Raw genomic sequence first — 25303 nt, 5'->3', positions numbered from 1 at the left:
CTTTTGTTCAGTCTTCCATTCACTTTATCTCAGTTTTGCAGGCTATTTGTATCATAGCTCAAGCCTGTCATGTCCAGCTGGAGAAAAGACTAATTTCCTCCCTTTGACTGACCTAAAGGTACCTATTTCTACTGCTATTGACTTACTCAGTCAGTCACTACAGTCATGCATTCATTCAGGATTTGCCAGTAAATGCCTACAACAGCTTTTTCCGTGTTGCCTTATGCTGCCATGCCCACAAAAGATGCCAAGTACTGGAATGGTAATATGGTCAATTATTTTCCTGCAGACACTTGGTTCATGCATTTCTGCCTTCGCCTGACCATTCTCCCTCATTTTTCTATGCCAAGCTATCCCAGACACACGGCCTTTCTCTTGTGTCTTTGTGTACCTTTTGATACAACAAACCCCCTTATCATGCTAAAATGCAAGCATCTGTCTCAGCATCTTTCTTTCTGACCCTTTGGTTGTGACAATGGGGGTCAGATTCTGGATTCTGACAGATTGTCAGAAACACAGAGATGTAGCTGGTTCCACCAGGACGTTCAGTACAAGGGCTGTAGGCCAGAGCTGACATACACTGATAGAGGCACCCACCAGGGGAAGACAATTAGTTTTGTAAGGCTTTGCTCCTTTTTTAGGACTGCCTCTCAAATTCAGTATTTCACAGTGAACAAGCAAAGAAAGCAGACATACAGCAGCCGGTTCCCTAGGAAGTTTCCCTCAGAATATGAAGGTTTCAACAGCCTGGGCATGATGACAAACCTGCTGAAACTGCCATCAGCCTACTTAGTCTCTTGGTACTCAGTATGAGATCCTAAAATAAAGGAAAAAGCATCTCTCCAGAGAAGGCTCCCTTAAGTGACCCACCTACAGTGAACTTACTTCCAGGCTGAAGCACTCTCCATAATGAACTTATTACTGTTGTTGCACTTCTGCCTTTATCTAGAGTAACAAGTGTGAAATTTTATGTCCTCTGCCTTATGTGTTAAAAGCTAATGGAGGTTCTTACTTCAGTCAAGTGGCAAAAACTTTGCCTGTGGAACAGGAAGATCTAATTCTGTTCTTGTTTAGCAGTTAGAAAATCCTGGATAAACTTCCAAACCTGTGCAGAGGTTACACAGTTTGATCCAGAACCTGTGACTAGATGGGCATACTTCGTAGCTTCAAGAAAAGCTAGTGTCTGGAATGAGATACTGTATTTGCTATGTGAAAGGGGAACACGTACATGTACAGTCTCTAACTTGCTTAATTGTTGTTTTCAATTCTGAATAAACGTTTGTTTTTTGTATGAAATAAAAAGAACCCACATAAGTATTCAAAGAACAAAAATAATCCAGGACACAATAATGTTTAAATCAAATCAGAAGTTAGAACTCTTAAGAATACCTGTGGTGCAATATTGAGCAGAAAGTCAGTCTTTTCAGCTGTTTCATGGCTGATAAGCAAAGTCAGCTTAATTGTTAGTACTGGTAGGGCATAGAGTCCAATCAGTATTGCAGGTGAATACAATTTAGAACAAAGTAATGAAGGTAAGATTTTCTGGTGCACAGAAGAGCTTTTTTTCTACAAGTAAAAATGAATGTCATCATTATTTTAAATGTGGAATGGCCTACAATGGATTAATGAAATAATTGGATAATTGCAAGCAATAATAATGCAGGTTTAAAGCACTTCCAGTTTTTCTCAGTAGTGTGATATCCTTGCTGTTTTCTGATGGAGTAATTTAAAGAGCTGATTAGTTCTACATTCATTCCTTTTGTTTCCTCCTTTGCTTCTGTTAGGTTCAGATGGAGTTTCGGAAAAGCTGGGAGCGCTGGAGACTGGAACACTTGTATGTCCAGAGAGACAGCAGTATGAAACCTCTGAAGTGTCCGGCCAACAGCATCAGCAGTGGGGGCACAGTAGGCAGCAGTGTCTATGCTGCCACTTGTCAGGCCACATTCAGCTGAGATTTCTGCAGGTGAATCAGACTGAGAACAATGAGCTGTATAATGTACCTGAAAACCCTTAAACACCCAAGCAAGTGGCTTAAGTTTGCCATCTCCAGCAAGAAACTTAAGCATGTGCTGCTCATCGCCTGCAGGCTGTTGGACAAAGGTTTCTAGGGAAAGCAATCTGCTAATGTAATGAACACATCAGAGGAAAAATTGGTCATGTCTAAAGTAAGTTAAAAGAGTTTTTTTCCTATTTGCACACAAGGCCTCCAGGGGTCCAAAACTTAAGCGTTGCATTGATCCAGTCTGAAACCACAGGGTCAATGGCTTATTACTGTTGAGTGGGTGAGCTGAGTGATCGACTGATTAAATTGCAAGGATATAGAATATGATTATTGCCAAAAAAATACATTTAGACTTTTTTGGGGATAGGGTAAGGTGCCATCGCCATTTTTAGAAAAACATAATTTAGTGGGACATAACTTGTGTTTCAGGAAAGAATCAGTTTGGTAGCAGGGGTTTCCCAAAGTTAATGAAAATGTGCTAATCTGTTTTCTGGGTACGTGAAGAACAGCATCCTGAAGGTCTGTCAGTATATAGCAGGTAGTGTAGTGAGCACTTCTGAATACTGTCTTCAAGTTTCACTTTAAAAAGTACAAAACCCCAAACAAAACAAATATGCAGTATCTGTTAGGTACCTCCTCTGCTAGGAATAGGTGCACGTTATCTCTTTTGACATGGATGGAAATGTGCTCTGCATGCAGAGCCCTTCCACTGTCAGTGCTAGGCTGCCCACCTCGTGGACACACAGGTGTTCACAGGGATGGGGTGATGGCTTGTGTTTCAAGAGAACCTTTCCTGTCTGAGCTTTACTCTGCTTCTTGTGGGTGCAAACAAACACAAAGAAGTCAGCTTGCGGCCACTGCTGGTCTCAGCAGACCTCTCCTCATGGCAAAGATTCGGTAGCTGGTAGTGCGTGCTCACTTCTGTTTCCCCTCCGCCCTTGGTCCTTCTCTCGGGTGACACAAGGTACCCTCGCGTGCGGAGGGGGTGGCCCTGGCGCAGGGCGCGGGTTCAGGACCAAGGACAGCTCCCGCCCCCCTTCCCGGGGTGGGCTGCCAGCCTGAGCGCCTGCCAGCTTCCCATCAGCGGCATTCCAAAAATCCCCAAACAAAACCAACAACTCCAAACAAAAAATCCTGAACTCCGTGAGATTTTTTTCTGTCTGTTTAGAACAACAAGGGCTCATGCAGTGACTGCATCCACACTGTGTAGTGTGTTCCCTCCCTCACATTGACAAGAGTTGCTGGGGACAAGCAGAAGTACCTTTAGAAGCTGGATGTGGTACATTGCATCACTTAATAACAAGCTTTGTACAGCTTTATTCTTACTTGGGCTCCCCTTACAACAGAGGCCAAGAGCCAAAGACAAACTCTGAGAATCTCCCTGCTCACAGAGTTTTTGTAATAAATAAGTAATTTCCATGGCAAAGCAGTTACAGCGACTCAGCAGAAATAACCCTCCCTATTTTCAAGTCTCCTGGCACTTGCATTCACAGCCCCTATTACCAAGAAAGTGGACTGGATATTCTGGGATGTAACTCAGCATCTTTCCTGCCTGAAGCTAGATTGCTTTGCATGAGATTATTTAATCATTGTATTAGAATCCTAATTGCCAACAGCATGGATTAGTTTTGCAATCATAAGGTTAGAATTGAATTAAAGAGGATGTGTTACCACATTGTCCTCTAATGCTAGTAATTGAACTCCAGGGAGAAAGACATGTTTGCAGAAATCCACCACAGTTCTCAGGCTGGCTTATGTGTCTTCAGCATGCTGGCTTCTCTGCAGGCTACTTCCAGGCCTTCCCTCTCTTAACATCAGTTGCAAAGATGACTTAGTAACAAAGCACTTCAGGTTCTTCTGTATATTTAATAACTAGCTTCTGTGTTGTGTGACCATCAATACAATACTTGTCCGCTACATGCAGGCGTTAACTGCTGTCCTGCAGTTAATTAATTAGCTTCCTGTAGGTACAGAGTATGCTTGATGTTTCTATCTAATGTCTATCCTGAAGTGCTAAGAATAGGAAAAAAGTACTACAGATTGTCACTGGCAGGTGAAAGGGCAGCATGGTGACAGATGCAAATTTACAGCTGTGGTGTAATGCGCACTGGCGGGAATAATTTCACTCATTAATATTCAAGAGTGGATACTGATTCTGCTTAGTTGTGTGCAAACTTGGGAAAAAAAAGTTTCTGCTGCTTGTGCAGCTGTTGGCAAGATGATAGTTCTATGACAACAGGAAGTTACAGAAGTGTTCTAACTCACTGCAGTGCTGGACAAACAAGTGTATGTAACAAATGAATGTATGTAACATGGGCACAGAGAGCATTTCCATGTGTGGTAACAAACCTGTACTTAATTGCTGTCACAAGCAAGATTCAACAGCTTGACGTGCTTTTGAGTTAGTAGTAAGCTGTTCTTGTCCCTCCCCATTTGTGAATTGAGGGCTTTGGACACACAGGAATAGCTCCAGTTAACTTATCTTGGTGACTTCTGCTTTGTTAGAACACAAGACAAAAGTAAGGTAATAAAGTGAGGTCTTAGCCAAGCAGAAGGTTACAGCGGAATTTTTTCCCCCCTCTAATTAAACTCTCACTATTTCAAACCTTTTAAAATCCCCTCTCAAAACAACTCAGTGGAAGTAATTAACACCAAGCAGATTTACGGTATTTGTGTATTTAGAAACTGAGCAAGGCCTCAATGCCAATTTCTCCATCATACTTCATCTACTTCAGTAAAACCTTTTACAAGTCTTTGTTATTCATGCCATCTCTGTTTCACAATGTGTAATGTACATTTATTTGAGTAGCATGAAATAAGCAAACCAACACAAAGCACTGGAAGAGATGAACTGTGTCAATTTTTATTTCTTGTGCCTTTTGGCTTCATGCTCACTTACTGTGGTAACTTGTTTCATGAAGCATTAAATACAAGAATCTATAAATCCACCTGGACATAATGCAGTTAGTGTGTATAGCAAGTGAAAACTTTATTTCCAGCATTGCTGCTATGAATTTTTATAATTTCATTGATCTTACCTTATATTTAATATTTATTTGCACATATTTCCTTGTTTTAAAAAATACCCACAGAACTGAACTGTACAAGATGTCAGATTATCAACTCCCCATAAACACTATGCTGATGTTTATTTTCATTGTTGTGAATAAAGTTTCAACTCACAAAATTCCATTGCTTACAGGTGTTTTTGAGTACCATCCAACTACTTCTTACTCTGTTTCTAGAATACTTAAGAATGGAAAGATTCACAGTCTGTGGTTCTATCAAGGAAACAATGCTTTATATGGGCAAATGTGTGTCCACTACCTAGAGGTGTTTGACCCTGCTGAGCCTACGTTAATCAAATACAAAATGCAGCGTGTTATAGAGGCAAAAGGAATCGGCAAGAATAGTGAAAACTTGAGGGAGGGGGGGTTTACTGGAAGATTACAGAATACGTGCAAATGACAAAATTTTTTGCCTTCAAATAGCACGACTTGAAATTTATACAACAGCCCAACTGTGAGAGTGCTGTGGAGAGCTACTGAGAGATGCTTATCAGTTTTAACATTTTGCATGTGCTTTCAGCTATTACTCTCTTACTAGTCTAGTTAAAGTCAAAGCACCACTTTCTTTTGTTTCTACAACCAATGATCAAACTTGTGTTGAGTCAAACCTTAATGTGTTTAACTGTTAAATTAGAGTACATAATGGAACAGGACTTGAAAAACCAATGTGTGACTTTTCTTCTTAACTCTGTCCTCAGAGACATAAGTTCTAGCAGCTGCTCTTCAAAATGATGACTTAATAAAGCATAAAATTGTTAGGGTTGGAAAAGACCTTAAAGATCATCAAGTCCAACTCTCTGTGTAGCATCACCACCATAGAACAGATTCTCAAATGCCACACGTGTGTTTTTTTCCATGCTTTAAGCAGTGGTGACTACTACTTTGCTGAGCGGGTCTGGCTCAATGCAGTGATCTGCATATTAAAATCAGCAGTGGATCATACAAATACAGCTACCAGGAATAAGGATTTTTTATAAGCTTACAATTATGAAAACTGCAATATGAAGCAAAAAGGGAATTATAATCTGATGTTTGTGTTAGGTCAAAGACACCACTGCAAACCAAAGCAGCAGCCTGTTTTACGTATATGGCTATTACTTCTTGTCGTTTTCTCAGAATGAGATTTCCAGCCGGTGCAGGGGACAGCAGCAGCAGGTGTCAAACGCCAGCCTTTGTGTCTGTCACCTGTGGCAAAGCTCTCGGGAGCTGAAGCTCTCCAGGTGACACGCTGGCAGCCGCAGCTGTGACAAGGCCGTGCCTCTCGGGGCCGCTCCCCAGCGGCCCAAACAGCTGCCCGGCCCCAGGAAACGAGAACAGAGCGCAGGCTTTGCTACGGCTTTATTCGGGACCGCCCGGCGCCGTGGGACACGGGGCCAGCAGTAAGGCTCAGGTGGTTTTTTGCAAAGGAACAAATCCCATTTCATTCCCCCAAGCCCCGGCCGTTCCTCGGGGGGGCGGCGGCTGTCCCGGCCCAGCGCAGGGCAGTCCCCGCCGGGCCCGGCGCTACCTGCCCGCGGCGGGCCGGTAGTGCAGCTCCCGCTCCAGCTGCTCGGCCGTCAGCGTCCCGGCGATGGCGGCGCAGCCGGGGTTGAAGACGGAGTAGGCGCTGAGCTCGCCGGGCCGCCGCTCGGCGGGGCCGCGGGTGCCGGCGTACATCCAGTAGAGCAGGGAGAGGACGAAATAGGGCAGCCCGAGCTCCAGCTCCACGAACAGCGCCAGCAGCACGGCCCACAGCAGCACCTTCAGCAGCAGCGGGCGCGCCCACACCGGAGCCGCCGCCGCGGCGGGCCGGCCCTGCGGAGGCGGCGGGGAGACGCGGCGTCAGGCACCGGCCGGCCGCCGCACCCCCGCCCCGCCCGCCTCGGCGCTCACCTGAGCGCTGCGGCCCGGGACCTCCGCCTCTGCCCGCGATCTCTCGGCGGCCTCCGGAGCCGCGGCCTTTCCCGGCGGCTCGGCTGGACGCGGAGCAGCGGCAGCTCTGCCGCGGGCGGCGCGGAACTCAGCGAGGCGCCGCTCCACGGCTGCCGCCATGGCCGAGCCGCGCCTGCGCCAGGCCCGTGACGGCCCGGGAGAGGCGGGGCCGGGAGCGCGGAGCTGCGAAGGCGGCTGGGGTCCCGCTGTGGGGAGGCTCCGGCAGCTGGTCAGCCCCTCCTCACCCTCCGGGGTGGACGGCAGAGCCGGCGATTCGCTCTGGAGAAAAGTTGTAATTCACCAGAGACCGCTCGTGTTTTGTTTTCACACAATTATCGTGTTGGAAAAGGCGTCTGAATTACAGTCCACCAAATCAAATAGATCATGGCATTAAATGTCATGTCCAGCCCTTTCTTGAACACCTCTAGAGATGGTAACTCCACCACCTCCCTGGGCAGGCCGTTCCAGCGTCTAATGAGACCTTTTGTGAAGAAATTCGTCCTCCCATCAAATCTAAGCCCCCTCTGGCGCAGCCTGCGGCTGTGTCCTCTTGCCCTGTCGCTGGCTGATGCTTACCTGGCTACAGCCCCTGCAAGCCACCTCTTCTCTGGGCTGAACAACCTCAGTGACTCATGTTGGCACCAAAAAGAAGCGGGGATGGAGAGAATAAAGCATGGAGTGACCAAAGCCTGGGGAGGAGGAGTGAGGTGTCCACAGCCAGGCTGACCAGCACATTTGCGTTGCGCGTTGGAGCAGAGGTTTTAGCAGAGCAGCTGGGGCAGAGCAACGAGCAGGAGGACGAGAGCAGCGCTCTGGGCTTGGCCACTCGCCATGTGGTGCCAGGAGCCAGGGCTCGCCCTGTGCCCTTCTCTGCTGGCCCTGGAGAAAAGCCTGTGGTGGGCTCCCTCCAACACAGGCCCACGGGCCTTGCCAGCATTCATCCCGCGCTCTCTTTAAGTCAAATAATAACATTGGGAAAACCGGCTCTGTCACATCATGTTCCAGCTATCGGCACTGCCAAGAAATAAAAATTTATTTACAGAATCTGTCTCTTAGCCTCAGGAGTAAAATATCTATCATTCTCCAGCAGTAATAGTCAGCAATGAGCCATCATTTCATCCTGCAGTGCTGTTTCCAGTTACTTATAGCCTTCTCAGAAGTGACCTTTGGGGCTGAATGTCTCATGCATGTGTCAGCTCAGAAGTGAATATGAGAAGTCTAATAAAAATCAATTTGGGTGTTCTTAAGTTATCTTAATGTGGAAAAAATTGTGTTTTTTCCCAGCTAAATAATTTTTCAAATGCCTATTTTATGCTTGGTTACAAAATGACTTTCTTTTAACCTTCCGACTTTGCAGAGAGTGCCACAATGAATAAAATTTTTCTCTTTATTTGTGGAAATTTGATTTTGAAATAACAGTCAAAAATGTTTTAAGATAGCCTGCACAGATAGCCTGCACATTATTTTATTTTATTTTTCTTCCTCTTGTTCTGCTGTTTATGGAAACATTTCCTTGTTCTATAGACTTCATTAGTCAAAGTAATAGTTTTATGTGAATAATATATAAAATCACCTTTGCAAGCTGCACCCAGTGATTCCTATGTTGTCAGATTTTTCTCAAGATTTACTGGGTTTAGTGTGTATTTGCTATTATGCATCCAAATAGCTATTTTATGGCTATTTCATAGGGCTGCCTATATTGCCATGTGCTGTTAGGAAACAGAAGAGTGCCATGAATTATGCCTTTGAAGCTCAAGAGCACTCCAGTAACTTCATCTCTAAATGACTGTTACACTGCAGATAAATACCTAAACAAATTTGTATCCATAAAATCTTGAATTACTTCAATATATCCTGTTTTAAACAAACAGCTTAATTGTATAGACATTTCATTTTGTTTGTTTGTTTAACAAACCGTATGAACATTTTCTTCCCTACTCCAGTGCCTACAGAAGATCTTGGTAGTTCACCAAGCTTAATCTTTGGATCCTCAGCCTGTGGTTAGGAGGGCAGAGGGGACATGGAAAGGCTGAAGAACACTTCTGTGAGACTTGAATCACTTCATGCCTTCCCCTATTTATGAGGAAAACAAATTGAATATAGTGGGTTTGTAGGCATGAAACTACAAGTCAAGTATTTCTTCCCTTGTGCCACAGCCAATGATGAATCAAAAATGTTGGGTGCTATTGATAGATCTCTAAAGCTGCATTCTTCATGAAGGAAGTTCTGGAACTGCTAATCAACTTCTAGGAGACAGCATTAAGATCACTTGAAAAACTTTTTTTTTTTTAACTTGTTTCATACTAAATCATAATACAAATCAGTTCACATGCGTATTTTTCTCTGCCAGGAAGAGAACCTTTTTTCTTTATAAGTTTCCACTTCAGAAATTTTGAAACCTTTTCCTCTATCCCAGCAATCAACTTTTTGTTATATTTTAACATTTATGACAGAAGAATCATTGCATTCTGTTCTCAGCCAAGTATCATCATCTTAAGGAGCTAAGGTTCCAAGCCATTAGGAACTTTTTCTATGGCACTCTATCAGCAAGTGAACTGAAGGAGGTGAAAGAATTGACAGAACAAGAAAGCTGGCAAAGCCATTCCCAAAGTGCAGTTGCCTTTATACTTTCGGGGTGGTGACTGCAGAATTTTTCCTAATTAATTTTGTTCTTGAAATATGTTTACTTTTTCATGCCACTTAAGAAAAAAAAGATAAGTGAAAACTAATTAGATTAGGTATTTCTACATGACAGATGGCATTAGAACTATTTGTGGCAAAATACCAACCCAGCTGAGTTAACCTAAGCATCGATAGCAGCATTCAGATCCTGTGGCACCCTTTGCATGTGCCACATGAGCATCCTGTCACCAGGTCTTGGTGTCAGCCACCTCCTTGCTGAATAATACAGGCTTGGGGCCTTGCCCAGTTGTTTGCAGTGTTGTTGCTTGCTTCCTACAGCTGCAGATACCTGTTTGTGTATGCCAGCTTCTTCAGTTATCAACAGTAATCAAGTCACATTAGTTCTCTTGATGGATTAATCTAATTCATTGTCAGGAGCTCTCTCCTTCATGAGATAAGTGTTCACACTCACAGTGACTTGCTAAGTGCCATAAATGCAGACAGAAGGGCAACCTATTATTAATATAATGACCTAGCTTAATTAGTTCAATGGAGCTGAGGGAGCATTAGCTCTAGTTGTTGAGGTCGTGCAGAACATGTATAAAATAGATTGAAGTGCACAGATTCATATTTCACTAATTCCTTTGAGAGCTTTCTGCATATCCATTTACTAATCAGTTCTAAACGACAAAGAAGAAGTGCTTCCTTTGTAGAAAATGGTCATTAATTTTCCTTCCTAAAATAGCAGCATCGGGGTACTTTGCCATTAGACATAAAGATTTTTTTTTGTCTTTTTATTGAACTCGTTTAGCTTCTCAATTGCAAATTTTCATGTCTGTGTGGTTTTGAAATGTGTGCATTTGTATATTTGGCAGTGCATGCTAAAGAGTTCTCAGACACTAGCGGTTATGTTCCTGCTTTATATGCTGAAGTGCTCTATATTCAACCATATTTAAAATTGGACAAAGCAGAGTTATTAATATTTCTGTCACAAGTCTGAAATGTTCCTCATCATTTCACAAGAAACTTCCATTTGAAAGAAAACAGAGAAAAAAAATCCCTCACTAGTTCAATGTCAGCAGTAAATGTCAGATATTTAGTGAAATAATTGTAACAGAAAAGGGAGATGAGCTATTTTACTGCTTTTGGAAGATAACACTCAATGAGCTCTAGATGGGATTGTTTAGCCATGTTCAGAACTTTGATCTGATTACAAAGTTGAAGTTTGGAAACTGTTTTAAAAGTTTAAAAATTCAGAATACTGTCTTTTGATTTTTATCATACAGCTAGAGTGGGGAAAAAAGGCATTTGCCACTTGATATTCCTCATCACATAAATGAAAAGAAACCTGTTTTGTCTGTCCTGTCTGCCAACTGATGCTGGGTTTAATCAGTCTCCTCTTCTCAAACCTTTTTTTGGAAAAAAAATTGTAACTTAATTATCAAAGTACTTTTGTGAAGTTGGAAATACAGCTCTTTGGGTTTGGTGTGCATATTTTTTATAATGGGTTTGTATAGCACTTAAACATAACAGCACTTAAATGTACCTAGATGCTGTAATAGCATTTCCCCAGACAGGAAATATGAAGTGAAAAGAACGTCAGACAAGATCTTAAAACTAATTGTAGATCTGAGTTCTGGTTCCACATCTGTTTCCTTTAATCCACTGCAATTTAAAATACAGAAGATTCTAGATGCTAGATGGTGATTAAAGAATGAGAAGACAGAAATGGGCTACATTACCCCCTTACACACATACACACTCAGTCTTCACAAGCCTTTCATTGAGAGTGTACTGTAAACTCTAATGCTCACATTAGCTGTCAATTTTACACATCCACATCTACAAAAAACAAAAAAACAAACAAAAAAAGGAGGGAGAAGAACACTGACAGGTTTCATTTTTAGAGGAGCAGAATGCCTAGGAAGGTGTTGCAGCAGCCTTTTCTCATGCCTTCAAGCCTCTGCCCTGTATAGGACAAATCATCATGCAGAAGAGCTGCTCTCTCATTGCAGTTGTCAGTGTGCATTCCAGCCAGCTGGTTGGAACCTCAGGCTCTGGCTGATAAGTATAATTTCCCTATCAATGTTTCAAGTAGTTTCAAGTAGGGGTGAGACTTCCACTGTGCCCCTACAATTCCAGATGTGAGGGCTTGGAGCTATTTCTGAATTACCACAAATTATTCAGCAGACTACAAGATGAAGGAGGGAGATATGGCATTCTCTTCCTCCTGGGCTCTAAATCAAAGAAGTGATCTTATCTAGAGTAAAATAGTTGATTTTGTATATCTCCATTTAATCTACAGAAGTCCAAACTATTACTTTTGGCAAGCTGTTAGATTGTATAGAAATATTATCAGTTTTCTCTTTTTGGCAATTTCTCCTCTTCATTATCTTCTTTTTGTCTCAACACCTACACTGGATTTTGGAATATTTATGATGTTTACCACCAGGAGTGATAGATGACAAGCTTTAGGGATAAGGCCTTCCCTAATGCTTTCAACAATAGGAATAAACTGGACAGTCCACCAAGAGAATGAGCCGTTCAGCATGACTGGGGAAAATGCTTTTCCAATATTGATATTTGACCATATGATATACCAAGGGCTTGTTTCCAAACTGATACAGATTAATAAAAATAACTGATTGTTATTTGTAATGGAGATTTTGAGCTCCAAGCTCCCTTCAGTAATACACAAAGGTTGTACTGGGGCTCACTCCTGAAAATTAATGGATGGCACATATAAATAAAAAGTGGGTACACTGGTAATGAACTTAATCCCTAAATTCATCTTCTGGTAATGGAAAGAATTTTTATGGGTTTGAGAATCCTGAGAGAAAGGCAGGAGCAGTAAGCTTTATATCACACCCTTGTAATAAGGCTGGGGCATCACCAGAATCACCTTGGAAAACCTGTTGTTCATGGAGGAGGTGGTCCTGTGGTGTGGGCATCACCACAAGTACAAAATTCCCCCAACACCCATTCATTTTCTAATGGAAGTGGTCATTATTTTTTAATGCTGTGTGCCAAATCCAGAGTTATCAAATATCTCGGCCATGTACCAGAGCAATTTAGCACCCCTAGGGATGAGTGGCTTAAGAATCCCTAATTACTTTCATAGAAAATAGGACATGAGGGTGCTCTGCTCAGTTGGTATGACAGCACTTCTGTAGACACACAGAGGCACCCAAGAACAGAGTGTCTAATCCCTAGAGCAAAGATTTTGTGTGTGCCTGTCATGGATTGCAATCATGCAATCTAAATTCTGTCCCGGTCCCTCACCCCCCTTTAGGTGACCGTACCTGCTCTATTTATGTCACATCTAATAACTGTAATTTTGAATTGGGTCAGGTGCCACACTGCAACTGATCTGTGTGTAAGGGTCTAATTAAATTTCAGCTCTGCTCTAGGTGATTACGTGCTATTTTGGATCTTATCCCCAAATGATGGCTTTTAATTTATTAAGAAAATACCAACAAATTTATTTTCATGATTGTAAAGAAAACACAGGAACCCAAATGGATAACCAGTGTAAAAAGTGCAATAGTGGTTCAGATCAGAGTTCCTTGCTTTTTAAGTTAAATTTAATAGGGTGTAATTCACAGAGAGAGTATTTTTCATGCCAGTATTTGTTCTAATAAATGGAATAAAGATCTGGAAGAAAAACCTATGTAAAACAAAATGAGAAGTGAAGAAAGATGTAAGAAAGTGTTGAATCCACAAAGGGCTTGCAGAAATACAGCCTTTGCTAACTGCTGAAAGCTATTAAATGGTAACTTGGCCTTTTGGAACAGATTAATAAATCTTTTATTTAAACACACTGCCAGCCCTGACTTGCAAAAAAATCACAAGTTCAATACTCCAAAATCCAATACATAATGCCTTCCTCTGATATCCTCAAAAAGTGGAAAATCCTTAGTTTTCAATTAGTTACCACTTTGTCTTGAACTTTCCTGGATTGGGTCTGACTGTAAGACCTGAAAAAAAATGTGTTAAGCACCACATCAAGCAGAGACTCTGCAACAGTCTCCTCTCATTAGAGGCCAAGATACAACATCAGGAGCGTGGAGCCCAGTGGGTGGGACTGGAGGAATACAGGGAGGAGATAAGAACAAGAGAACTCGTGAGAATAGCAGAGATGAGGCTGGAGACAGTCTGGTGGGTCCAAAGCAAACAGACACCAAACCAGACCCTCAGTTCTCCTGAAATGATGTGACCTTGTAGAGTTAAAACCTGACCCCACTGAAGTCAGTGAGGACTTTGCCAGGACTGTACAGCGTTGGTGTTACATTCCTGATGGACCAAACTGAGCTCATACCTTGATGGGGGACCTGTGGGCCTCATATAAAATATCTTCATGTTACTTCCCTTAAAAATAAACTGACACAGCAACGAAAACTTTGCCACTTTTTTTTCTTTTATTTTTTTTAACCATGACAAATCTAGCCAATTTATTCTATTTATTATGCTGCAAGCATGCCTCGTAAAGCTTGTACCTTATGCTTTCTAAAATAACATAAATTGCATGAGGAGGACAATTAATACCTAAGCAAGATTAGCTTCTTATATGTTTAATTGTAAAGACAACCTGGAATGGGGCTGTCTCTGAGTTTATGGCAAGCAAAGCCCAGAACTGGGTCTGGCTGTTCCAGCACAGTAGGAAATGTGGAGTGTTCATCCTGCCTCTGGTAGGTTTAGAAACCATAAACTGTGTTTCAGCATTTTTGTGCTGACCCTGAGGGACACTCAGCATTGCAGCAAGTTCAGCATCTAACCTCCTGCCTGGGTTCTCTCTGCAGTCAAACTTGACCAGAGTTTCAGTATTTGTCTTGACTTTGGCCTCACAGGCAATGATTTGAGCAACCAAGCTATGAAAGGAAAGGGAAAAACCCAAAAGGATGTAGTGGCTAAGTAGAAATTTCAGATGGCAGAAAAGACTGAGGACCATTTCTAGATCATTTATTTATCTCAGAGGGCAGGAAAGGATGCAGTACATTCTTTTGTCGGCTCTTCCAAAGGATGAATAAGTGGCTTTCATAGGCAGGATATTGCAAACATTTAACGATACTATCCTATAATTTCTGTTTTAGCAGTCCAGTAATGACAACAATATGGTCTAACATTTATGTTTCTAAATTAAATATAAGCAGACAGGAGCAAAAAATTTCTACAGTTTTCTACAATTAAAGTAGAAAGCATTCACATTTGAATTCTGGCTTTAAATCTGTACCAGTGTACATTTTCTTCCTCTGTTTGTGGTCTCTAATTCCCTTCCAGAAAAAATTCCACTGCATTTCAAAATTTTCTAGGTTGTTTGGGTTTTTTTTAAGATTCTTTAGAGTAGCAACTCGGGAGGCAAGAGAACTGTGGATTCACTTGACAGCATGAACCGAAGGAGAAATGACAGCACCCTCTGCTGTAATTTTAGATTATTACCTTAAAGATTTCTGTGTTAATCTCACTGGTTTTATCTTTCCTGGGAAAAAGCTGACAGAATCTTTGCATCATAATTTTGTTTCATTTTAGGAGGACTGTGACTGCCTTGTGCTTTACTTTTATTTTTTTGCTTTGCAAATGACTGTTATATTCTTTAACTCAGACTAATTTGTCCTTTGGGATCTAAAAGGAATTGAAATTTTAAATCTATGACTTCTGCTTATATGAGATAAGATTCACCTTTCAAAATACACCCTGTCTTTCAAAAAACATGGTTTTTATCATGTGTATGCTGAATTTCAACATGTTTTCTAAAACCCACTCTCTGACTGCTGAGCCAAAGAGCCCAACAGGTTTAATCTCCACTTCATACAGCTGACAGCAGGGAGCTGCACAATTAGGATTACATCTCCCTTTTCCCTGCTGCAGACACAGGGGATTCTGACACGGAGCTCCCAACGATGTGGCGGTGGATTGACTACAGAGACCCGAAGGGATTTATTTCCATTATTAGAGACTGAGGTAAAATTTTAATTCTATTAAATGAATATCTACTCCCTCTCTCTCTAATTCCCACTTCCCTTCTGTGATGGAAATATAGTCTGATAGTCTGAGTTAAATAAGTTCTAAAATAAATGTAAAATCACAGGAACTTTATTTATGTACTTATGGAAGTCGACTTATTTGCTGTAGACCTGATCTGATGGTTGTTTTTAATTCCTTCACATGCATGAAGAGAGTGAAATATATTGGATTTATAATATTGTGATTTATACAAAAGCATGTGTGTCTCCAGCCTATGGGATAGTGAAAATGGAGCTCTGGATTAATTCCAAGAAAATCCTTTACTTTAAAACTTCATGTGATGTATTAATACGAAAAGGGATTAAGTCTTCCTTTATATGTAAGGTCTGTCTCATTAAATGGACTTCAGAGTTCAGTTTCAGGTTTTCCAGCTACTGATTTTTCTTTCCAGGGGAAATTTAACAAGTTTTTTTTTTTTTTTTTTTTAATGGTCAGTATCAACATTTTAAATTGAAGTGCTAGGAAAGATTCTTCTGTATTAATTAAAAGAAACTGTTCTGCTGGCTGTGGTTTTAAAATATTGGGTATTAGTATTCATTCATGTTTTTAAATAAAGGTGATTTTCAGGAGAGAAATGCGATGTAAATACGGATAATGTACATTAAATGCTAGGATTTTGTTGGGGAGAACAAACACGTAATTATCCCAGCATTACTTCTGCTTCATGTAATTTCCCAGATTTTTTAGCATGCAATAAACCAACAAAACCAGTAGGGAATCAACAGGACAGAACTGATCAGGTTCTCAGTAGGATCAGCTGGTACATGAAAATTACTAGCGCTGCATATGCATACCTTAGCAAGTATCTGGCCCGGGATTCCTCATGGAATGGACAGGCTCAATGCTCTCATATGGCTGGCTCAGTTCTGTGTCTGTGTCTATTTCTGGGAAAAATTCTTAGGAGATTGAACAGAATGGCCTCTGTACTAAAGTTGTATTTACTGTGCATCACTACCTGTAGGATTTACAGCTAAATGAACCTGTGCCCGGTCTCCCGGTTTGGGTCTGGTTTTAGTTGCCATCTCAGCCTTGCTTCACAAGTGAATTGATTCCTTTTCCTGTTGTCCTGTGTTTTCTGGTTCTCCAGTCTTGGCTGACTGAAGAAAAATGAAATCCACATTCCCTGGCCACAGCCTTGCTCCTCCCGTCCCCTCCTCAGCATTTAGCAGGGCCATAAGGCTTCCGAGGCCACCTCCACCTGGCAGTGCTTAGGTGCTTCATGATGACTGTGTCTCTTCATGCAGGCTCAGGGCCCTGGAACAGCAAATCGAAATCGGGGGAATGTCTGCACGCAGTTCTCCACGTTCTTTCCCTGTTGGTGACATGCACCTCTGCACGAGTCCGTGTTCTCACACCTCTCCATGCCCACTAGGTGGTAGCAAAAAGGCGCTGTCGGGAGCGGAGGGGTTTGCAGGGCTCCTCCATCCTTGTCCCGGGAATCTGAAGGGCAGAGCTGGAGTCAGGCCGCTGCTGCTGCTGGGCAGGAGGGGAAAACCCTGAAGACCTTCAGTTGTACAGATCCAAAACAGCGAGCTTGCTGAAGAGTAAATCCTTCTCGAACTCTAGAAGATGTAAGGAAGGCAAATTGCTTTGTCAAAACCACAAAATAGTTAGTAGGGAGTTCTTGGTGATTTTCTCCTTGAAAGCACTTCCAAAATCTGCAAAGGAATATTCCTGTGCATTGCTGTCCCCCACACTCGTTGTCAAATGTGTGGAGATTTCCATGTCCAGCTCATTCCCTCGGGATATGCTACATATGGCAAAGGCATCCCTAGGGAAAGTGCTAGAGGTCAAAGAGGGCAGCAAGGTAAAGGCAGTTCATGTCATGCTGGTGACATTATTCCTCCATTGAAAAATACCTACATTTAATGAATTAACTGAGCTGTCTGTTGGGATGAAAATTCAGGTAGAAGCTTCTGGTCCACATCTGTAACATGACTAGCACTAAAGCTTAGTAAAAAAAAATATGAAACTGCTGACTTCATAGTTTTCCTTTTCTATATGGGGACAAACTCAGTATTTTTTTGAATGGAAGATGAGATTATTTTTGGTGAAGGAAAAAAAAAGAAAAAAAAAAGAAATGCCTTAAAATAATTGGAGCATTTACATGGGAAAGGAAAGAAAATAAACATTGAAAAATCTCTCATTCAAATCATAGCTCTGCTTGATTCAAGGCAAGTCTTGAATCAGTGGGCAGCTTTACTAGTGGGGGGGTCTCTACATTAGTGGGCAGCTTTACCAGAGACTGGGGTCTCTACATTAGTTCTACTGGGCCACCTCATGGGACGCAGTGATGCAGTCTGTGCCTACCCAGCCTCTGCCTCTTTGCAGGTCTCTCTCAGCATGTTAATCAAAATTGCCACACTACAGGAAACATCTTCTGCTGAAACATTGTTGCAATATATTTGGCTAACGAAAAAAGGCATATTTTATTTGGAAAATTGCTCCAGGAACTCCTCAGCATCTTTGTTCAGTGGAGCAGGAGGGCCATGATTTCAGAGTAAAAACAGCAAGCTCAGCAAACTGCCTGACCTCTCGTGCACGTAAAACTTCCCAGCTGCTGAAGCCTAATAAAAAGAGTAGCAGAATGACTGTGGAGTCATTTGGTACCAACCCATCTTTACCACTAGGAAAGATGCAGTTTGTTTCTTTTCTCCAGTTCCTCAATGTTTAAGCTACAACAGTTCAGATTTCTTTGCAGAAATCCTCACCAGAGTGCAATTTAGTTGAGTTCTTATTGTTCTGCATGAGAAAGAGCAAAGAAAGAAAAACAAACAAAGAAAAAGAACAGTCCCAGTAACTATTAAAAGTGAAATGGTTCAAGAGCAAAAATTCAGAAAATGTTCCCCATCAAACAGGATTATTTATATTAGCTTTTCATTCCTGCATTCCTGCAGGTTTGATTCAGAGGCAAAGTAATCAATAATTCGCATATTTCCATCATGTTAACAACATCCTAGAGGAAATAATTTCGCAGGGATAAACTGTTCAGCAATTTCTGTCCACAAGCAAGCCTTTCTTGAATGTCAGACCTTTACTTCTGCTCTCCTTTTTGTCACTATCCTTTTTTTTAAGAAATATTGAGAACAAAACAAAACAAAGCTGGTTTATTTTACCATTACATAACTTCATATCCTTTTCACAAGACAAGTTTGCCCTAGAACCTAATCCCTGTAGCACTTCCATTTCCTCATATAAATTGTTATTTGTCACAGTTCCTGCATTTAAGTCATAGCCCTGTCTTACTCCATTTTTAGATTTCACTGTAAAAAGAATAATTTAAATCAAGGTGAATGCATTTCTGTTACTGTGGTGGACTTCACAAAGGCTTTTCCTGATGTCAGATCTTCTCTAGGCTCTTGACAAATACCATTGCTTTTGTAGATGATTTTTCCCACTAACAGGATATGTAGCCTTTCACCTCTAAGATGCTGTTTTGAATCCTGCGCTTCTCAATTGCCAAACAAGTGTCAAAGAGCAGCAATTTAGATTGCAAGACTTCAAGAATCTTGATCTCATTTCCAGGGAAAAGATGTTCAGAAAGCATAAAGTCCCTTTCTTCTGAGACTGCCCTTGCTCACTGAAGAGTTAATAATCAGAAACTAAAGTTAGACCAGCTCAGTTATGAAATAAAGTGGATATTCTCAGCAAGTCATGCAATTAAGTATCCTACAGATTTAGCAGACTTCAGGGTCAGTGACAGGATATCCAGTGAGCAGAAGCTCGTGCTGTACATGCCATGCTAATGGAAGCTTTAATGCCTTTGCTTTACCTCCACATAAGAAGGGCCTGGTGACTGCAGCATCCCCAGCACACCTAATGACTGTTTGGTACCTACCAGTGCTTTCCCCAAATCAGGGCATGTGTACAACCAGAAAAACACAGGTGTCCTTTTTGCATGTCTGAACCATACCTATCCCATGGTTAAACAGAGTATTCTGTTATCATGTTCTTCACAGATGATGGTCCAGGCGAGGCAGTAGTAATGAACCCTCTTGCCCCGTGCAATTTCATTAATCTTTCTCATTTTGTGCTTATGAGCTTTGCAACCTCAAATGTCACCTTATTTTCTTCCATCAGATGCATGAGTTAGTCATGCACAGTTTTATTTATAAGTATCATATCACCTTCTTTATTTGAGCCTGAGATTTTGGGTACACACAGAGTCTGAACAAATGGGGATGCTGGGGCTGAGCATAAAGTTCAGCATTTTCTGAGCACTCTGTGCTGCCTTAGTAAGGGCAGGTAATCATCCTAAACAAATGAGAGACCATAAAGAGAGCAAGCAGAAGCAGGACTCAAATGCAAAGGTCTTACACACACACACACAGACCACACAGACACACACAAAATGAAATTCACTTACATTAAAAAGATACAAAACCAAAACTCCAGAACTCATACACACTATACATAATGCATGGAGACATGGAAGAAAAAGCTGCCCTGATCCATACCATGCTGGGACAATAAAGATACTGCAGTTGGCTCTTGCCAGTCCTGTTGTTGCTTCCCATCTTTGCCTTTTTGGGAGAGTAAAAGCAGATTCCAGCTGCCCTGGTGAGCCATTATACTTTTCTGTCAGCTCCTCAACACAGTGTTCAGGAATTTTCCAATTTTTTGGGCTACAAAACAGTCCTTTCGGTTCTGGCAGGTCTCTTCCTTTTCTTTCTGGTGCTTGCTGAGGTGAAGAAACTGCAGTGTTTCCCAGCACTATCTAGGACATCCATGAACAACTTCCCCTTGGCTAAAGCAGTTTCTGACAGACCTTTTGTCCCTGACATAATTATAAATGTCCTACTTTGACTTCACTATCCTCAACACTTTTTTTCTCACACCTTTTGTTGCCCTTCTGATGTTTTTGGGTTTGTTTGTTTTGCTATTTCTTTGGCTCTGTGATGGTGTTGATCCTACTGATTTATATTTTTACTGTGTCTTTATTTATTCCACACCCCAGTCTTGAGATAACTCATCATTTGTTTGCTCATCAGGTACTTCTGGCTTGGTAACAAATTTCTTGAAGTCCCTCATAGTTACTTGTCATTCTTAATCCAAGCCTATGCAATTCTCTTCTATACTCAGTGAAGTAAGTCCATAGCCCTCCCTCAAAAGGAGGCACATTTCTCACTAGAGCAGTGATATTTATTACCTTAGTGATGCATGTTTTCACTTGTACCCACTATCCCAAAAGATCCAGATAGGTGTTTCTCAGGAGCTTAGGAGTGTCATGTCATGGAGTGTTGTTCTAGGGTTCTCAGGATCCCTACTTTGAGCATTCACCTACCTGCAAACCTTTCCCACCTTACCTCAGGTCACCAAATCTTCTGTGTCTTTTTAGTTCTACCTGCTCTGCTTTGGTGATATTCCCATCTGCCATATTCCTTCCGTGTAGCTGGGTGGTCAGCCAAAGTCATCCCTATTCTTGGCTGTCCCTGCAGGATAAAAGGAAAGAATCAGAGCTGTTCCTTCATCCAGGATTTCAAAAGTTCAGTCTGCACTTACCAGATGTCAATAAGAAAAAAGTGCTGTCGAAAGAAAATAGCAATATGGTAGAGGAATAGTATATAGCTACATAGTATGGATAGCCACATTTATCCATAAAAGTCTCTGCAGTCCAGATATCTGTCTCTAATTTATCACAGGAGAAGATTGGAGAAGGGAATTTGCCTAGAAGGAAAAATAAGGCAGAAAAGTTCAGCCAGGTCAGTATTCCCCTCTGCAAATCCCTGGAAAGGTAGAAGGTCAGAACAGTACGTCTCCCATCTCCCTCAAGTCTGCCTTACACTTCTGTTCTCCAAGGTATCTGGAAAAACACAGACCAGTTGTCCTGTGGGGATCACATTTGAGTACCATCTCTGAACAAAAGGAAATGGGGCCCTGGACCCCAAAACCCTTGGAAACAGAATGAGGCAAGCCATTGGGGACCTAAATGAACCAAAATGGGAAGTTTCTGGTTTGGATTTTGAGAAGTTTGCAACACAGGCCATAAAAATTCCCCAGAGGTAAGTATGAACAACTGCACTGCAGCAGTCTAGTGCTTGTTGTATGACATTATAATGGCAAATGGAGAATTCCTTTATGTATATTGTTGCAAAATGGTACTGAGCAATATTTATGAGTATATTCTAGAACATATTTTCACCCTGGACATGACTAATCCTGTGCAGATTTACTGAAAGTTTATCAGAATGTCAGGCAGTGCCAAGGAATAAAGCAGACAGACCATTGCACAAACTACAGTGAAGCTGTTAGCAAGGACACCTGGCACAGGAAAAAAAGGTTTAAAAACCCAGTTTCCCTTCTGCTTGAGTAGAATTTCTTGACAATATAAAATTATTTTCTTAGGTAGAACAAAAGGCCTTTTCAAAGAAGAAGGGTAATTTCTACTGACAATAGGCTTCTAAATTCTGAATAAGAAACAAAGCAGCCAAATATCTCATAAATTATATATTACATATTTACATATATAAAATATATCTTATATATTTAAATACATAAAAATATTTAAAATATATTGTAAAGAGCACTACACTATCAAACTTAACTTTTTCCAGCAAACGGGACATACTTGAACACTCCAGATTCTTTTTCATAGATGTCACTTGCACAGACACTACTCTCCTCATTATAGTACATGAGATTTGTAAATTCTTCTGCTGGAACTACTGAAATATTCATTTTAAAACAACAAACAACATTTCCTCATGTGCCAAGGAAAACGGGAATTTTAACATCTTAAAGCCTTCCCTAGAGATGGCAGGATTCCCTTGGTTTGTGTGTTACTCCACAGAACTGCGTGTTATGCCAGTGGGAGGGAGGGGTGTCTGCTCTGGTTTTTTCCACTAACTTCACAATGAGGAGCTCTTTTTCTCCAGACTCCTGGAGAAAAGTCTTCTTGTTCTCCAGACTCCTGACAAGTCTTCTTGTTTCCTGACTTTGCTCGTCATTCATTTTTGAATCCACCAGGCAGGACAGTTTTGTACAGGGTGGGGGAAAAAAAAAATTCCATTTGCCCAGACTTCTGTGGCAAGCAGCAGATGTGAAAGGAGGAAGCATGACAGGTTAAGGCTGGTTGGGTCTCCTTCAATTTTGGTCCCTCTTCAGAAAACCCATTGCTTCCTGCCAGTCAAAAGTTTCTGATCCTCATCCGCTCACCTCTCGATTTAGTGCCTGGTTTCCCTCTGCCACCAAGATCTGTGTGTGGGCTGCTTCTCCTGCTCAGCCAGCAGCCCTCTGCAATCAGGGCACTGCTCCTCTGCCTGACTGTGACTCAGAAACAGCTGGGGGCCTTCTACCCCTGGTGCTTGGCTCCTCTTGCCCCAGGTTCATCTCCTATCACACAGTGCCACGCTGGGCTGCCAACTATTCCACTTAGGTAACACTTGGCATTTCCAGCCCCAGGGCCTCAGCACTGACGCAATTTCCAAAATTATTTTTTAAAAAGCCACAAATATTTTGAATTCCTAGCAACTGAAAAACCCCAAAAGCAAGAAAGCAGCATTCTTCTGCCAGGAAGGGAAGAGGAAAGGCTGCAGAGGGGAGCAGAATGGTGGATTGAACACCACTTCATCTTTCTATTCCCTCCTCTTCTTTTAAAACTTGCTGGTAATTCAAGGTAATGGGAAAGGGAAGAAAGAAAGAGACAAAAACTGGGGTGGGGAAAATAAATTTTGGAATCCTTTCTTCAGTAGTAGAAGTGGAAAAGATCACATAAAGCAATGCTTGCATCTTTCTGTCTTTCTTCTCAAGCTTTCCATCTCCTTAAATGCCACATATCAATACAGGTGAGAGACAGATGCTATTACTTTTTCCACTTCTTCCTTCATTAAAAATAAACAGAGGCATAGTTAATGGTTAATGCTGCTGAGTTCATGGAACAAACAGTTCTCTTTTCCCATCTCGCCTGTAGTTCAATTATGAACTTAGGCTGCCTTCAGGCTACAAAGGGCAAGAAAGCAGGAAATACATATATCCAGAAATGCAGCCAGTGTTTGATGTCTCTGAGCTGAAATTAAATAAAATTGAAGTGGTGAATAAAAGCAATATGCAAACCATGGAGCTTGGAGTCAAATGGAGAAAAAGCAAAAAAACAGGTCTGAGATAACTGAGCAACATGAAGGACTTCCAAATTCAGCAGTAGTGCTAGAAAGCTGTTTCTGTGAAGCTTGTTAGTAAATGATCTTCGAAGTAGTCCCAGATGAAAAAATAAATGAACAAACTTTGGCTTATATAAGTGTGCCCTCGGGGTTTGCCAGCACTGAACAAGCAAGGTAGGAAGAGAAAAACCAAGACCCCAGGGTCTGGAGCCAGAACAGTGACTGGGAAACTCAAAAACCCTGTACAGAGGAGCCAGAGAACAGGATTCATCCTCACACTCCTCCAAAACACATGGGAAACTTCAGAATTGCCTTGGAGTATATGGTGCTCTGAAGATCAAAGGTCAGCTGGTGACCTGCTGTTAGGGAGGTGAAAGTAGAGGTGAAGTACCGTGTTGGATAAGGACGCTCATACAAATCTGACACTCAGCAGTGCCATAAACAGGCACTGGACAACATCACAGACAAAGGCAGCAGGCTTCAACTCCTGATGCTGCAGGAAAGAGAAGGGAGCTTTCTGCCTGGCTTATTCCATGGTGAAAGGGGACAGTGCGTACAGAAGCTTGCCAGAAGGGGAAGAAGGATTTGGAGCTCTAGCACAAACCAAAACTAGCCCCCCAAATATTTCTTGTAAGCGTGACCTATATTTTTCTGCAGCTCAAAGTGAATCAGAGTTCCTAATCTCAGCATTGCAGTGAAACACGTGAGATCAAGGAGTCGATCCAAAGTTCACTAAGCATCAGAGAAATGAACCTGGCTTGCCTTTGGATAAAATGAAATACAGGTGTTGTATTGAAAGTATTAAGAACTATACACAAACTGTCTGACTTCACTGAATATACAAGGTAACTGTTATCTGAAGAAACCGTGAAACATGATGAATGGCATAGGTATGCTCAAAATTGCTGTGAATGCAAAATTAATAATTATAAGTACCTGATAACACATGCAAATCCAGCTTTTCAAAAGTGAGGTAGGTAGGTAGGTAGGTAGGTAGGTAGGTAGGTAGGTAGGTAGGTAGGTAGTCACGCCAATTTCTAGGAGAAACTCCAGGGAATATCTAAAAGTACACTGCATATTGAAAGAATAGTGCACCTCAACATCAGACACATCAAGAGATGTGCAGGATGGAGATTCTGAAAACACAGCACCTGGATACTGCAGACTCTGAAAATATCTAGTTAAGGCAGAGTAAAAAGATACTGTAATTTTAACTACTGTGTAGATGCCAGAGAGCTGTCTTCCCAATCGGTGCCTTTCCCTGCATCATCTACTGAAATCTTGCCAATCAGCACATGAGTTTTCTAAAACAATTGAGGGCTGAGTGAATACCATAGGAAGGACACAGTTTTGAAAGGGGAAAAAAACCCAGGCAAATAACCACCCCAAAAACCTAAAAGAAATGAAAATTCCAAAGAGCTGCTTTACAGTTTTATGTCTTTAATGTATAAAGGTGATAATTAAATTTAGATATTGGCATCCAGATTACAGCTAGTGATATTTACATATGTATCCCAAAACCTAGTTATCTCGATGCAAAAGTAGTCCTTAAGAAACAACATAAATAAAGAACAACTTGTGGC

At 41.6% G+C, this 25303-nt stretch overlaps 2 protein-coding genes and 1 long non-coding RNA gene across 4 annotated transcripts in view; 1 reads left to right on the top strand and 2 right to left on the bottom strand.

Annotated features, from left to right (window-relative positions):
* Positions 1-5192, top strand: part of GLP1R (glucagon like peptide 1 receptor) — an 83825-nt gene extending 78633 nt beyond the window's left edge. For both annotated transcript variants that reach the window (XM_064414555.1, XM_064414553.1), the window contains one exon: positions 1785-5192. In XM_064414555.1, coding sequence (XP_064270625.1) covers positions 1785-1952 — 168 coding nt within the window. In that variant the 3' untranslated portion in view covers positions 1953-5192. The remainder of the gene's footprint in view (positions 1-1784) is intronic.
* A 1199-nt stretch (positions 5193-6391) lies between these two features.
* On the bottom strand, positions 6392-7140 carry SAYSD1 (SAYSVFN motif domain containing 1). Its single transcript, XM_064414556.1, has 2 exons — positions 6943-7140; positions 6392-6864 (listed from the first exon to the last, which is right to left on the bottom strand). Exons 1-2 carry the CDS (start codon positions 7099-7101, stop codon positions 6574-6576), a joined length of 450 nt encoding a protein of 149 aa, XP_064270626.1. The 5' UTR covers positions 7102-7140; the 3' UTR covers positions 6392-6573.
* Positions 7141-16456: 9316 nt separating this feature from the next.
* Positions 16457-22877, bottom strand: LOC135297234 (uncharacterized). The gene is made up of 3 exons (XR_010359277.1): positions 22780-22877; positions 20931-21056; positions 16457-17186 (listed from the first exon to the last, which is right to left on the bottom strand). It is a non-coding gene; the product is annotated as an uncharacterized LOC135297234 (long non-coding RNA).
* Positions 22878-25303: the final 2426 nt, after the last annotated feature.

The sequence above is a fragment of the Passer domesticus genome, chromosome 3, assembly GCF_036417665.1.
Source record: "Passer domesticus isolate bPasDom1 chromosome 3, bPasDom1.hap1, whole genome shotgun sequence".
NCBI classification, from domain to species: Eukaryota; Metazoa; Chordata; class Aves; order Passeriformes; family Passeridae; genus Passer; species Passer domesticus.
The sequence above is the reverse complement of the archived record's forward strand: the minus strand, read 5'-3'. Positions and strand labels throughout refer to the sequence as shown.

Excerpts from the sequence above, each read along its gene's own strand:
- SAYSD1 (XM_064414556.1), bottom strand. The coding sequence starts at position 7,101 with ATGGCGGCAGCCGTGGAGCGGCGCCTCGCTGAGTTCCGCGCCGCCCGC. Across the intron at positions 6,865-6,942 it reads TCCCGGGCCGCAGCGCTCAG|GGCCGGCCCGCCGCGGCGGC; the intron begins GTGAGCGCCGAG and ends CCGCCTCCGCAG.